Below are 14,653 nucleotides of genomic sequence, written 5' to 3' on the forward strand. Positions count from 1 at the left end.
GATTATTGATTTGATTAACTAACGGTAGTTGAACCTTGATAATCACTAGTTTGTTTATTCCGTGATCCTTCTCTACTGATATAAGGTCACTCGAACTAGATCAAGGATCGAAAAAGTACAGATCTATTGTTAGATCTGAAGATAGGCTCATGATCATCCATTGTTAATATACTGCATTATGTGCGTGATTGATCATAAGGGAATCTAGTTATTTGTGCAAGTACATTGAAGACTGAAGATTTGAAGACAAGAAGATTTATGTTCTTTGTGATGTACTTTGTGCATAAACCTACACAAGAACCGACACATCAAACCGAACCCTCCCGCACCCGATGAAACCACGGTTTTTTAAATCAAACCCGCCAATAATGGGTTGGTATATGGTTATAAATCAAAAAACCCATATAGATGGATCGGTTTATGGTTTGAAGCTAAAACCGACCGAACCCGCCCGTAAAAAACCGATAGTGTTGATTGTTTAACTTGTTTTTATTTGAAGTATTGTTGTTAGTATTGAACTTTGAAGACTTATGGTTGTGGTTTGGCTTGTTTAAATAATTAAGAAATTAAAGAGGTATGTTTAAACTTGAAAAACATGTGTATAGGTGTATGAAAGATCATTGAATATATTTAACAGGTTCAAATATAAACAATATTACAGGTAAAAAACTGGCAGGAAATGCTGAAATATAAACATTATAGGTGAACTAGGTTAACGCGGGTTTAAACCCAAAACTGACCAACCCGTAGTGGCAGGGTTTAAACCCAAACAGAAAATTGGTCGGGCGGTTTTGGTTTTAAATTATAAAACCGAAGTACTAGCGGGTTAGTAGGTGGTTTTGGGTGAAACCCGAAGCGACCGACCCATGTGCAGCTCTATTCGTACACATTTTATTGGCTGGGATCCAACATAGATTGTCTATCTTGATAGACATCTTATAGCTTGTCATAGAGATCGATGATGTATCATTTTGTGGTTTCCTTCAGGATCCGAATATGATAAATTGAGCTAAAATGTGATTATCTTGTAATCTAGATCTTAGTCAATCTGAACTTGTACAAAGGAGTTTATTAGTATAAACGAAAGAACCTTTGTATAATTCAACAAACATCTTTTATTTAGTTCTTGAGATTTAGAGCGGTTACCGAATACAAATTAGTCTGTTACTATCTCGAAATACAATCCAAAGGAGTTGAGTGGTATAAGTCTTCGCAACGGCTGAACCAACTTAAGATAGTTCATCTTAGGATTCGCATTTGTTGACCAGATTGGTAGTAGGCGCTTGACCATATTGGTAGTAGGCGTAGGGATACTGAAGGAACTAGGTAACTTGGAGTTAGTTTACTTGGTCTCAACTGTATGAAATTGGTAGTAGTCTTCGTATAGCGGATTAATTTTGAGAGTATCAAAACTGAACTAGGTCCCGTGGTTTTTCTGCTTTTGTGGTTTCCTCGTTAACAAAATCTTATATCGTGTTATTTACTTTACTTCCGCATTATTTAGCTTGTCTTTATAATTAAAATAAATACACTTGTACGTTAATCAAATACTTGATTTGATCCCATAGTGGGTTCGGTCCGAACTTATACGATATACTAAGTGGATATCTTATGATTGCTTTCTTGACAGTCTCTATGTGTATATTAGATCACGCGAGCAGCGTTTCATATAGGTTAGTATCAAACAGATCGTGGTGTACTTGGTCCTCTCGTCATTTCAGAAATGAGTATACACATTTTGGAGATGAACAAGCTCTTGTGGTTCTTAACTTCTTGTGCCTATTCTGAATTTCTATTTGTGTAAAGCTTTTTATTAACATAAATGCTTTAGGGATTAAATCTGGAGATTTACACATATAGTTACAAAGCAGAGGCCTCATTTCCCCACACATATCCCAATGACATTGGAGATTGTCTAGCTACCATCTAATATTTTAATATTTTATCGGAGTAAAATCCCAGGAGAAATGGTTGTCAACATAACATCATTGTTTATTTATGTTCCGCAGCATACTCTACCATGTATGATCTAGGCACCTCAAAGTCTCTCGATACTCTTAGGGCACTAATGTTAAATAATGGCATCCATGACATAGGTTGTATTATGGGCTTTCTTAATAATTTGTATAGCATACCTAATGAGAATAGGGGTGATCATGGGCGGGTATGCGCCGGTTTTCACCTCATCCGCACCAAATCCAATTTTTTACGAATTTGAAATTTATCATTAGTTTCCAATCCAACATCCGACGGATCTGCATCCAATAGATGCACAGACGGATGTATTAGATACAGATAATTCAATGAATTTGTTTTAGTTAAAATTTATAAAGAAATAAATTCAACATAAATGATTTCCTATAAAACCTACACATTTGTATATATCTATATTATAAGGGACAATGGTATTTTTCCCTTTGGACGGAGATCTACAGTTTGGATACATAAAGGATGGCCCAGATTGAGATACATATTTAACTTATTCAATTACATTTCTGGCATATAAAGAATGGTCCAGATTGAGCTACATATTTAAGATTTTCACTATGTATAAATAATTTAAGTCAAAATTTATATTTATATGTATATAAATATAAAAGTGTCATGGACAACACCCGAAGCAAACACCTTAAGAATTCCTAAACTATCTATATATTTCTAAAAGCTATGTAAATGTCCTCAATTTAACGGATATGAATGTCCAACGGATTTTGAAGGTTGCATCTGGGCCCAATCTTAATTCATTGGATTTCAAAAATCTCATGCGCATCCAAACCATTAGCGAACGGTTCAGACGTCCATCCGCAAAAGTATGGTTGGTCCGGATAAAATCTGTGTATTACGGCCCAAATGCTCACCCCTAAATTAGAGGGCCGTGTAGGTATTTCTTTTAAAAACATAGTATCCTACAGAAGATACCGGGACTTAAGGGACTGGAATAATTTTCTAGAGCCGACACTGCGAAGGTGTTTATCTCAAGAAAGATTAAGAAGAGACTTGAAGGTGGTGAAGAAGATTAGGGTCAATTTTTCATGGTGAGTATATTATTCTTACTAATGCAGCGGTGTTAATTTGTTTATCTTGCTTTTCAAACCATGAACAGCTATAATTTTGCAAAAAATATATTATATTTTAGATTAACCATGATGTATTTTCCAAAACATTATAGCATTAGTTTCGACACTATTTTCTTTTGAGCAAGTTTTAGATACGATTTTGTAACTTTAGTTTGTTTTGCCAACATCAAAGACTCAAAAGCGGAGGCTTCTTTCCTTTTTGACTAACAAATTCTATATTTTCTTTTTCTTTCGTTTAATACTACTCCGTAGTAGTTTATTGATTCATTGGTTAATCAAATTTAGTGTAGACAGGATCCAACCATCAATATCAATGTCGATGAAGAACTTTTCTCCAGAGATTATTCTAGAGATAGTACCACGAATTCCAGCTGCTGAGGATGTATTAAATTGCAAATTAGTATGCAAAGAATGGTTAAATGTGCTCAGTTCCCGTGGTACTTATTTTGCCAATATGCACATTCGTCATCAATTACTACAACTTGGTGATTCTAAAGATAGTGATAATATCGTCTCTGCTTCGACGAATAAGTTTTAGGATTTGGCATCCTTTTGGCGATTACCCAAAAGAAAGATAAAGTTGGACTCTACTATGGAAATTTTGATAATGATAAGTTATGCTTCTCCAAATTCAGAAAGATCAACCATCCTCCTTTCGCTACCGAGTATGATGCTGTAATTGCTGCATGCAACGGTGACAACCATCAACACGTTAAAGAACCTGTCTACATTTTCAATCCATTTACCAGCGAATACGTTGATCTTCCCAGATTTAAAGAACGGTATGGTCCTCACAACTTGATGAGAGCTGGATTCGGTTACCTTCATTCTAAGGATGAGTACAAGGTTGTTCGAATCTTCTATGCTGACAAAAAGACCGCCATAGGTCACGTTCAAGTGTATACTTTTGGTGATGGCAATGGGTGGAGAGACAAAGGAGAAAATATCCTCCATTTGTTAACTCCATCGTCTGGTGTTTTTGCAAATGGAGCCATACACTGGGTGGACCTCAAGAACAGGAATTTGGTTTCGTTCGATTTGAAAGGCGAGGCATTCCAAAATCTTCCATTGCCAAAAATTACTCATAGTCAAGGTGTGGAGGACCCTATTAGATGTTGGAAAACGATTAATAAAAAATAACTTTTTAAAGTTTTAATAAAAATTATAATTTATTGTTTTTTTATTGTGAATGAAACTTATTAATCCCGTATTGTGGAGTTTCCAATTTTTAGTAGTTTTAAGAAACAATATAAACCTTTTAGTCCCACATCGGGGAGTTTTTCTTCTTAACTTGTATTTGTCAATTATATAAACAAATTCAATACTTTTGTAAAATCTATAGGAAAGGGGTTGCTCTATATTTAGAGGGACCCCTAAGGGAAAAAACATTTTATATTGTTTTCTCAGGTGTTCGATATTTTCCTTTATGGTTTTTTCGGAGTTGCCAAGCTCAAGTTGAGCATCTATATCCTGAAGATATCCGTCATGTGAGGAATATAGCATCACTCTAGAGTGTAGCCGGGCGGTAATGTCTTAAGGGCAACGTGTTGAACACGTGACTCACTCTGTTTTTCCAAAGTTTTGTCTTGTTGCTGTTGCGGAGATATGAGGAGCTCGTCCGTTTCATCAAATCGATCACTTCCATTATAAAGGAGCTAAGTATCAATAACTTTTTCTTATTTGATTTTTCCTTGTTTTTGATTATTGCACCCAACAATCTTAAGACATTATAATTTGTAATAATCGAAAATGGTTGGTTGGTTTGTGAATCATGGATGTTAATTGTGGAGTGAAAAACAAAAACGAATTTTTGGTCAGCTGTAGAGTTTCGAGTTTATCTCTTAACCTAGAAGGAATTTCGATGAACCCTTTTGACACAACGTAGTAGACATCCTGATAGTTACCCACGTAAAATTTCAGAATTTTTGGAGTTGTAAAAGTATTCTTTTGATATTTTACAAAACAGAGAAACGTTCCTGAAAACTTCTGACGGGCAAAATTTTGTTGTTAACTAAAGTAGTTTGGGGTAACCATGAGTTTTTTGATATGGTGGTTCAAATGAAGTTTATAAATCTAGATATTATCTTCAAAACTCATATTTTATCTGAACTAAGGTTTGTGAGATGTGGTGTATTAGGTGATTGGGAAATTACTGTGTCCGTGGTCAGAGTATAAACGAAGTTTGTGACATGAAATTGAAAAGGAACATGGCTACCAAGCGCATGTGGATGAACACAAGTCTTCCAAAGCTGACAAAGGCGAGAACATCAAACACAACTCTAAGCGTAGTCTTCATAAGAAGTTATGTTTCGTAAAACTGAATCCGGCATTACTTTAATTAAGGGTGATTGTTATGTTTGTAAAATTCCTGGCTATACGGCAGTAAAGTGTAGACAACATAAAACCTTAATAAGTAAAAAGTTAATGCTAATTTAGTTGAAACAAATTAGAACGAGTTCATTGACATGATGTCGGAAGTTATTTAATAACCAATGTGAGAGACTGGTGGATGGACTCTGGAGCCACTAAGTATGTTTGTTGAAACAGAGACATGTTCACCTCTTATCAGAGGATAAGGGATGTCGAGAAACTCTATATGAGTAACTCATCTGCGACAGAGGTTGCATAAAAAAGAAAGGTCGAGCATAAGCTCATATCTGTAATATTCTCACACTGAATGGAGTTTTCATGTTCCGAGCATATGAAAGAATCTTGTATCTTGTTCTCTTGAAGATGGTAAAAGATTGAAGATCTTAACTAAATGTGGAAAACTTGTTATAACTAAGGGCATTGATTTTTTAGGAAAAAGTTATAGGACTTAGGGTCTATATAAGTTTAAAGAAAAATCTGATGAAGTGAACATAATTGATTCTTGTGCTTTCTTTTGTGTGTCTTTGAATGTTTTGCATGGTAGACTTGGAACCGTAAAATTATAATTCAATGCATAAACTGCCTAGCATAGGTTACGTACCCAAATTTAGTTTGGATCTTGAACACAAAAGTGAAATGAATATGCTATAAAATCTTTTAGCACAAATGATCAGACTAATTCTAAGCCCTTAGAATTAATTCAGTTAGGCCTAGTTGACATGAGTTCAACCCAAAACCACTATGGTAAAAGATGGTTTATAACTTTCGTGGATGATTGTACGAGGTACTATTTTGTATACTTTCTTAGGGATAAGGATGATGTCTTAGAAGCCTTAAGATGTATAAACTTGAAGTTCAAAACCAATTAGAAGCCTTGAACATAACAACTGTATCCTTAAGAAGATAACAATTGCCATGTTGATTAGTTCAGGATTACCTGCGGGCTTATGGGGAGAGGCAGTCCTCTTAACTAGTATATCCTGAATATAGTACTCTTAAGGATAAGATGAAACTCCATATGATTTATAGAAAGGTAGATGACCTTCTTATGAATGCATCAAAGTGTGGGGTGTTTGACTAAGATTGTCATTCCTCTTCCTAAAAGAACTAGACAGAAACCAAAAATGTTGATTGTGTCTTCATATAGGGTATGCTGAGTATACTTCTACATATATATTTTTGGTTGTGTGTTCTGATTTTTCATACTTTGGTGTGATTTTTCTGACTTTGTTGTGAATACTATTAGATAATCTAGGGATGCTGAGTTCTTTGAAAATGTTTATTCTTAAACCTGTACCTCATTAGAGATGTGTTGTTGATCCCTAGATTTATTTTCAAATAGTCAGAACTTATCTTAAAGGAAGATGAAGTTAAGGTTGAGCCTAAGAGAAGTAAAACAATTAGACTTGAGACTTCTTATGAAGCTGACTTCATTACATGCCTAGCTTAGTCTAAGCCTTGGACTTGTAAAGAGCCTTGATATCTAATGAAACCCCGTTCTGGTAAGAAGCTTCATTTAGTGAAATGGACTCAGTCCGTCGGAACCTGACTTGGGAGGTTTCTAGTTTACCTCCGGAGAGTAAGACCATGAGATGTAAATGAGTCTTTAAGAGGAAACATTAGGTATATGGAACTGTGGAAAAATATTAGGCTAATTTGGTAGCTAAAGGATATAAACTAAAAGAAGGTGTATATTTCCTTGATTCTTATTCACATGTGACGAGATTTACTTCCGTTGAGATGCTAATTGTTATTGCTGTCATAAACAAATTAGAGATACATCAGATGGATGTTAAGACAACTTTTCTAAAATCGTGAATTAGATAGAGAAATTTACATTGACCAACCTGAGGACTTTGTAGTGAAAGGTTATGATGACAAAGTTTGTAAGTTGAACAAAATTTTGTATGGTTTATAAAATAAGCACGTAAACAGTGACATGGAAAATTTGATCATGTGATAATGTGTAGTGGATTTAAGTTAATGAATCTGACAAGTATATTTACAAGTAACTTGTTAAGGATGCCTGTGTGATTGTATGCTTGTATGTTGATGATATGCTTATACTTGATACAAACATAGATGTGATTAATTCCACTAAAAACATGCGCTGAATGAGAACGTTGACTTGAAAGACTTGGGCCATTTTGATGTAATCTTAAGGATGAGGATTAGAAAATAATGCAACATATGTAGTCTTAGTCATTCTCATTATGTTGAATTTGTACTTAAGAGATACAATCAGTATGATTTTAAGCCTGCTTGTACTCCGTACGATTATTTTTGTAGACTCAAGAAAAAAAGGTAATGGAGTATCTTAACTTGAATACTCAAGAGTTATAGGATGTCTGATGAATTTAATGAACTGTAAGAGTCCAGACATTGCCTATATTGTGAGTAAGTTAAGTAGATATAATTGTAGTCCAGAGCAATAGCATTCAGATGCACTGAGTAGAGTATTATGGTACCTAAAATACTCTATTACCTTTTATTTGATTTATGAAAGGTATCTTGCTGTCCTTGAGGGACTTTGTGATGTAAACTGGATATTGACTCAGAGGAGTCTAAGTCTACGAGTGGATATGTTTCACTCTAGCATGAGGGTTTGTTTTTGGAAGATTTACAAATATATATTGCTCAATTCATTATGGAATCTGAGAGTATTGAGTTAGATAAAGCACGAGAAGGGGCCAAATGCCTAAGATGCTTTTTAGAAGACATTCCTCTCTGGCATAGGCCTGTGCCAGCTATATCTATACATTGTGTTAGCCAAGCTATAATAGCTAAAGCTGAAAATAACTAATCTCAATCGGCGTTATTTCCATTGATTGGATAAAGTCCAAGGAGAATATCGCGCAACCTTTGAATAAAGGTTTATCCCAAGAGATAGTTAGAAATGCATCGAGGGGGAAGGGGCTTAAGCTCATGAATTAAACTTGCAACGAAGGATACTCAACCTTGATGACTGGAGATGCCAAGATCAAGGTTTCGAATGAGACAACTAACTTGTGGTGGGTAAAGGTAAACACTATCAGAGAATTTTATTCTCTGTCCCTTCCCTATGGTGTAGACGTGATAGTGTGACTGCATGTGAAGGATGAATTTTAAGAAGTCTTAATGAGTTCTATAGTTTCAATTTAAGATTGAAGTGGGGTGTAGCAGTAACAATCTTTATGGAAATTCACCTATCTGAATGACGAAGTGGGCCGCTTCCTATGAGAATATGAGCTTTGATTCTCTAGAGCATTCTGAGAAACAGGATATGTCTAGGGCCCTTAAGACATTAGCGCCCGGCTACACTCAAGAGTGATGCTATAGCCCTCACAGGACGGATATCTTCAGGATAAAACACCCTACTACACCTACTACTAGCATATGTAGTAGATGCTCAACTTGAGCTTGGCAACTCCGAAAAAACCATAAAGGAAAATATCGAACACTTGAGAAAACAATATAAAATGTTTTTCCCTTAGGGGTCCCTCTAAATATAGAGCAACCCCTTTCCCATGATTTTACAAAAGTAGTGAATTTGTTTATATAATTGACAAATACAAGTTAAGAAGAAAAATTCCCCGATGTGGGACTAAAAGGTTTATATTGTTTCTTAAAACTACTAAAAATTGGAAACTCCACAATGTGGGACTAATAAGTTTCATTCACAAAAGAAAACAATAAATTATAAGTTTTATTAAAACTTTAAAAAATTATTTTTTATTAATCGTTTTCCAACAATCCCCCACATGAATGAAAACTCAATAAAACATGAAAACACAGATAGATCTTGGTAAATCAACATCCCAATCTCACGATCCAAACAGACTGATCGTGCAGGTGTTGAAATCATACTAGTCATTTATACGTCCTCTCCCTCACACAAAAGTGTGTTGACCCTAGGGTCATACTATGGATTGCACAAATCATAATAGTATTGAGAGCTTTCATCTTTAGTTCTCATGGTGAAACTATAGGTATCTTTCACCAAAGTGAAAAATCATGAACTAGTGAACCCTTAGTGACCTTTAGGTTCTAAGTTCCAGTAATACCAAAACAATCAAAACGAAAATCACATAAAAAGCGCAGGAAATACCATTTTAGGCAGAGGTGTCCATGAGGTCTTGAACCTTTGCTTAGTGAGATATTACCAGAATTACTTGCTAGAGACAGTGAACTATGTCTTGAACTTCTAGCATTTGATGTAATTCGCGATAACAACCACGGGTGATATCTCCAAGGTTGCTGCCAAGCTCGTGCCATTTGAACACGTGACTCACTCTGTTTTTCCAAAGTTTTGCCTTGTTGTTGTTGCGGAGATATGGGGAGCTCGTCCGTTTCATCAAATCGATCACTTCCATTATAAAGGAGCTAAGTATCAATAACTTTTGATTATTTGATTTTTCCTTGTTTTTGATTATTGCACCCAACATGAGACTCACGGTGTTGGGTGAGTGTCTTTGTTTAGTTCAAGTAGTGTGTGTTCCTAAAAGTATGGAAGACATCGTAGTATGGTCGTTAAGGCAGAAAGAGAATGAGGCACAAGATATCGAACACAGCTCTTCTACATGGAGACAGGAATTTAAATTTGCATCACGAGACACTGGATATCATCCTTTTGCCATGACAAGGAGCGGTTTAGTTCTATTCTCCCACTTTGGAAAGGTTTTCTCAACTTATAATCCTAAAACTGAAGCAGCGAAATGTCTTGCCCTCCGTGACAATGTTGGTGCTAAATGTTGCAGAGTTCAAGCATTTCTTCACAGGAACAGCTTTGTTTCACTAAAAGGTACGGGAGAAAAAGGTACCAAGACCAGAAAGATGATAAGCACACCAAGTGACACAAAACCATAGAGCAGCATTGCCAAGGATGGTACAAGAGATTCTATTTTACTTTCTTATTCATGATTCTGTTGCAATGTTTTTTCTCGTTAGTTGAATTTTAAGACTTGATAATGATTGGTTTAGCCATTAGTTGTTTGTGCAGGCAATCTCAACAAGTTGTTTAATATCATAGACAGCGCCCAAGTATTTTTTAGATTATGTTTATTAAAAATTTGGACACAAAAATAAAGTTTCATCTATTTTCAGCTTATTCGTTTGCAAAGAACAAGATAATTTTCAGCTTTTTTGTTTGCCATAAGTATAAAGAAAACGACACATGAGCATATGAAAGAAGAAAAATTCTTATGCAAATGATTGTGGAGGTTTGGGTTTAAGACGGATTGGTGGTGGATGTGATCTATTACGTTTCATCTGCCTGGCATGCAAAACGGGAGATAATATGTGCGTAGATTTGGAGAATGGGTTCGAGAGGAGGTCTGCAAGTAGAGTAAAAACCAAACTAACATGGTAATGTAAGACTCGAATTCATTTATTGCTAGTGTTAAAAGTTCTGTGATCTACTTCAAAATTCAGAAGGTCAATGAGTCTGCAAACGCTGCAAGGGAACCAGAGTACACGACAACGGACAACCATAGCATGACTAGATATACTTTCACTGAACTTAGAGTTCTTGCTACTAAAACCTTCAGGAACATACTTTATGGGTCCAGGGATGTGAATATTCGTGAAGTAATCTTTCCTATCTATGGGTTTTTGGACGAAATCCAACATATCCACCTCTACAAATCTGTTCACTTTCATCTGACATTCTCGATTCCTCAGTAACTGAATCATCAATTTTACAAGGCAGGCAAAATTCAGAGATTATTCACACATACCAAATTCTACAGAAGAAAATGGGGAGAACACTGATAAAATTCGGAATTACTTGCATCCTTTTAAAGATTGACTAACTGAATGTGAAGGCGATCGAAAACAGCATGCAACTCAGCAACTTAATTGAAAGATTTAACCTTACTAAAGAGCGTCCACAGTGGGAGAGTAAACCCAAATATTTGGTCTTTTGAACAGACGTAGTGGAACGTACTATCGATCAAATTTTGATCAACGACTAAAACCCAGAGTATATTTGGTCTGGGACCAAGACTAAACCCAGATATAATCGAGCGTTGATATACTTCACGCCCCACCACCAGGCGGACATATAGTGCACGTCCCACATCAGGCGTTGGTATAGTCTACGTCCCCCACCAGGCGTTGGTATAGTTTACGCTCCACATGGGGCGTACGTAAAGTCTACGCCCCATTTTTTTTTTAAATTATTTTGTATGGGGCGGGCATTATACCCCCGCCCCATTCTTTGTTTTGAAAATCAATTAAGTGGGGCGGGTATTATACCCCCGCCCCATTCTTTGTTTTGAAAATCAATTTAGTGGGGCGGGCTTTATACCTCCGCCCCACTTCTTTCATTTTTTTTTTTTTTAGTGCACGTCCCAATCAGGCGTTGGTATAGTCTACGCCCCACACCAGGCGAACGTATAATGTACGTCTGACCAAATTTAGTCTTTCAACCGTAGCGTCACACACCATACTAAACCCAAAATTTGATCTTTTTTTCCCTCTTTGGTCTTTGGTTATACTCGCACCACTGCAGTTGCTCTAAGAGACTAAACCAAAAATAAATTGCAAAAAACATTCAACTGGAGTGACACCATTATACCTATTCATCTATCAGGAATCTAAAGAGTTGATGAATACTCTAAGCCAGTGTTTCAGAACCAATAGAAAGCGAAGCAGCATAAGTAGTTGATTGAACTTTCTGATGAAAACAAGACAAATATAATAATAAGTTCAAAAATTGAACAGCACAAGTATATAACTGGTCATAAAATTCACTTCTGCAGCTGAAGCCATCATTCTTGCATTAAAAGTAACAAAAACTAACCTAGAATTGAATTATGCAACCATTCTCAAGTAAACTAAGACCTTGGCTTCTCTTTCTTCTCCTTGAACAAGGCCAAAAGTGAGACTCCTGATACCTTCACAACCTTAAACCTAACTCCGGGAATATCTCCTACTGCATGTCCTTTACGTCCAAACCCAGCAATCAACACCTCATCCTGCATAGCAAAAAGAAAGAAAGCTAGAGATGTGAATAACCATTGCTTGCCAAAATTGTAGATTTGATACAAATACAATATTCACCAATAGCTTACATTTTCTTCAATGTAATTCAAGCAACCATCGTTGGGCACAAAAGCAGCAATCTTCTTTCCATTCTTAATCAACTGAACTCGTGCACACTTTCTGATAGCAGAGTTAGGCTGCTTAGCCTCAATACCTCTGTGCATGTCAAACAAACATGTTTCAGCTTATTAGACTAAAAAAGACAGACTAAAAAAGAGAACAAATGAACCAATACTACTCGTACATCTTCTCAAGAACGATCCCCTTAGCGTGAGAAGAACCGGCAAATGGCTTTTTCCATTCATTTCCAAGATGAGACTTCTTGTATGACTTGTCAGCCCACCTTTGCCTTCTACGGTGAGACTTGAGCTTGCGACCAGCTCCCATACCACGAGTTTTCCTGCATCACATTCAAACTTTCAATCAATAACTGTCTAAAACTATACAGTATAATAGACCCAGATCCAACAAGCTTATCAAATATCCATTGTTATAGAAGTTCAGATCCCTAATAAGATTTTGTACAAGTGGAATTCAGATATTTCGAGGTAGGTGTCAAGTTCAAGATATTTCAAAATGAGTGCTAGGTAGCACCATAACTTGTGATGTCTACCCATGCCAGAAAACTTATTATTGATCGATTAACATCACATGATTCGATTCATTAAGCTTATATGATTCCTTTCAAATATCTTTGCAAGCGAATAAGTCAAGTACCATTATGTTAAGTCCAATTCATAACAACGATATAATTCCAAACATTCGTAAAGTGATAACTAGATTCAACCATACATGTGTCATTTCAAAACCCTAACAATACCGGCAAACTCATAGATGGAAATCTTGGGTAACCCTAGTATCCACAATAAGAGACTTAGGCTTATTTTATCATCAAACAAACCTAGTGATGAATCTAAAAGGCGACAGAAAAGCAAAATGCAAAACCCTAAAAACAGTTTCATAACTGTAGAAATCCATAAGAAAAATGAATTGGAGCTTCTGATAAAAACATCAAAAAGAATGAGAGAAACAGAAAAAATCTTACCCCATGATTGCTGAGAAAACAAGTTGCTCGACTGCGAAAAGAAAGAAGGTGTATAAGGCGAGATAAGAAAACCAAGGAGATGAAGAAAAGTTCCTTGAGCCGCTAAAGAAACCCAAACCCTTATACTAAATCTTTTACGGATTGCCCTTGTTTTGTTGCTATATTTGAAACATCACCCCTGGTTGAGATCCCACCAAAGGCCGAATAGCACTAGGGCTGTTCATGGTCGGTTTTGGTTCGGTTTCTAGCCAAATCAAAACCGAAACCAATACTATCGGTTTATAAAAATCTAAATCAAACCAATCCATTAATTATTGGTTCGATTTCCAAATGGTTCCAACTGGTTTTGGTTTGTCCCAGTGGTTTTTGGTTAACCAATTATTTTATATATCAAACCAAAAGAAAAATTGCACAAATTAACAGACAAAAAAATCGTGCCGATAGTATTGGTTTACACAAACAGATAAATTTTTTTTATCAAGAATAGTTAAAGCTTACTCTATATCTAGAGATCAAAAGAAGATATATACTCCCTCTGTTTCTGAAAGACCGTCCAACTTCCATTTTGGTATGTTTCAAAAATGTGTCCAGCTTCTGTTTATAGTCATATTTTTCAAATGAAATCTCTAACATACCCTTAAGTTTTTTATATTCATAATTTCTATTTTAATGAGACCCAATCTAGAATATTAATGAAATCTGTATAATTAAGGAAAAAAATATATCCTTTTGAAGACAATATATGTATGGTTCCAAATTAAATTGTTTATTAAGGTTATACTGCATAAGTATACAATCTTTATTGATATTGTTTCTATAAATCGATATGTTTTAGTTTCCTTTTTTTTTTTTCTATTTACAATCCCAATATAATTTTTGGTAGTTTTTATTACTAACATATTTATTGAAATAAATTAGGCAAGTAATTAACGGTGGGAATGTAAACTACCATAGTCTCCTTAATCTCCTGACAAAGTCAAACCGGACTGTCTTTTGGAAACGGAGGGAGTATAATATATCTTAATTTAGTTATTGACAAACAAAAAAGAAGGAAGACGGGATGAAGAAAGTCTAGTAGCAGTAATGGCTGAGAGAAGGAGAAAGATAAAGAGGGAGAGTATTATAATGAAATATTGGA

General features: G+C 35.5%; 2 protein-coding genes across 2 annotated transcripts; one reads left to right on the forward strand and one right to left on the reverse strand.

The window, feature by feature from the left end:
• Positions 1 to 3,390: 3,390 nt before the first annotated feature.
• On the forward strand, positions 3,391 to 10,292 carry LOC113324295 (F-box protein At1g52495-like). Its single transcript, XM_026572615.1, has 3 exons — positions 3,391 to 3,608; positions 3,713 to 4,170; positions 9,907 to 10,292. The coding sequence occupies exons 1-3, from the start codon at positions 3,391 to 3,393 to the stop codon at positions 10,290 to 10,292; spliced, it is 1,062 nt and encodes a 353-aa protein (XP_026428400.1).
• A 1,775-nt stretch (positions 10,293 to 12,067) lies between these two features.
• Positions 12,068 to 13,633, reverse strand: LOC113323026 (40S ribosomal protein S23). Its single transcript, XM_026571258.1, has 4 exons — positions 13,516 to 13,633; positions 12,715 to 12,870; positions 12,500 to 12,626; positions 12,068 to 12,403 (listed from the first exon to the last, which is right to left on the reverse strand). The coding sequence occupies exons 1-4, from the start codon at positions 13,518 to 13,520 to the stop codon at positions 12,263 to 12,265; spliced, it is 429 nt and encodes a 142-aa protein (XP_026427043.1). The 5' UTR covers positions 13,521 to 13,633; the 3' UTR covers positions 12,068 to 12,262.
• Positions 13,634 to 14,653: the final 1,020 nt, after the last annotated feature.

Source organism: Papaver somniferum, chromosome 11, assembly GCF_003573695.1.
Source record: "Papaver somniferum cultivar HN1 chromosome 11, ASM357369v1, whole genome shotgun sequence".
NCBI classification, from domain to species: Eukaryota; Viridiplantae; Streptophyta; class Magnoliopsida; order Ranunculales; family Papaveraceae; genus Papaver; species Papaver somniferum.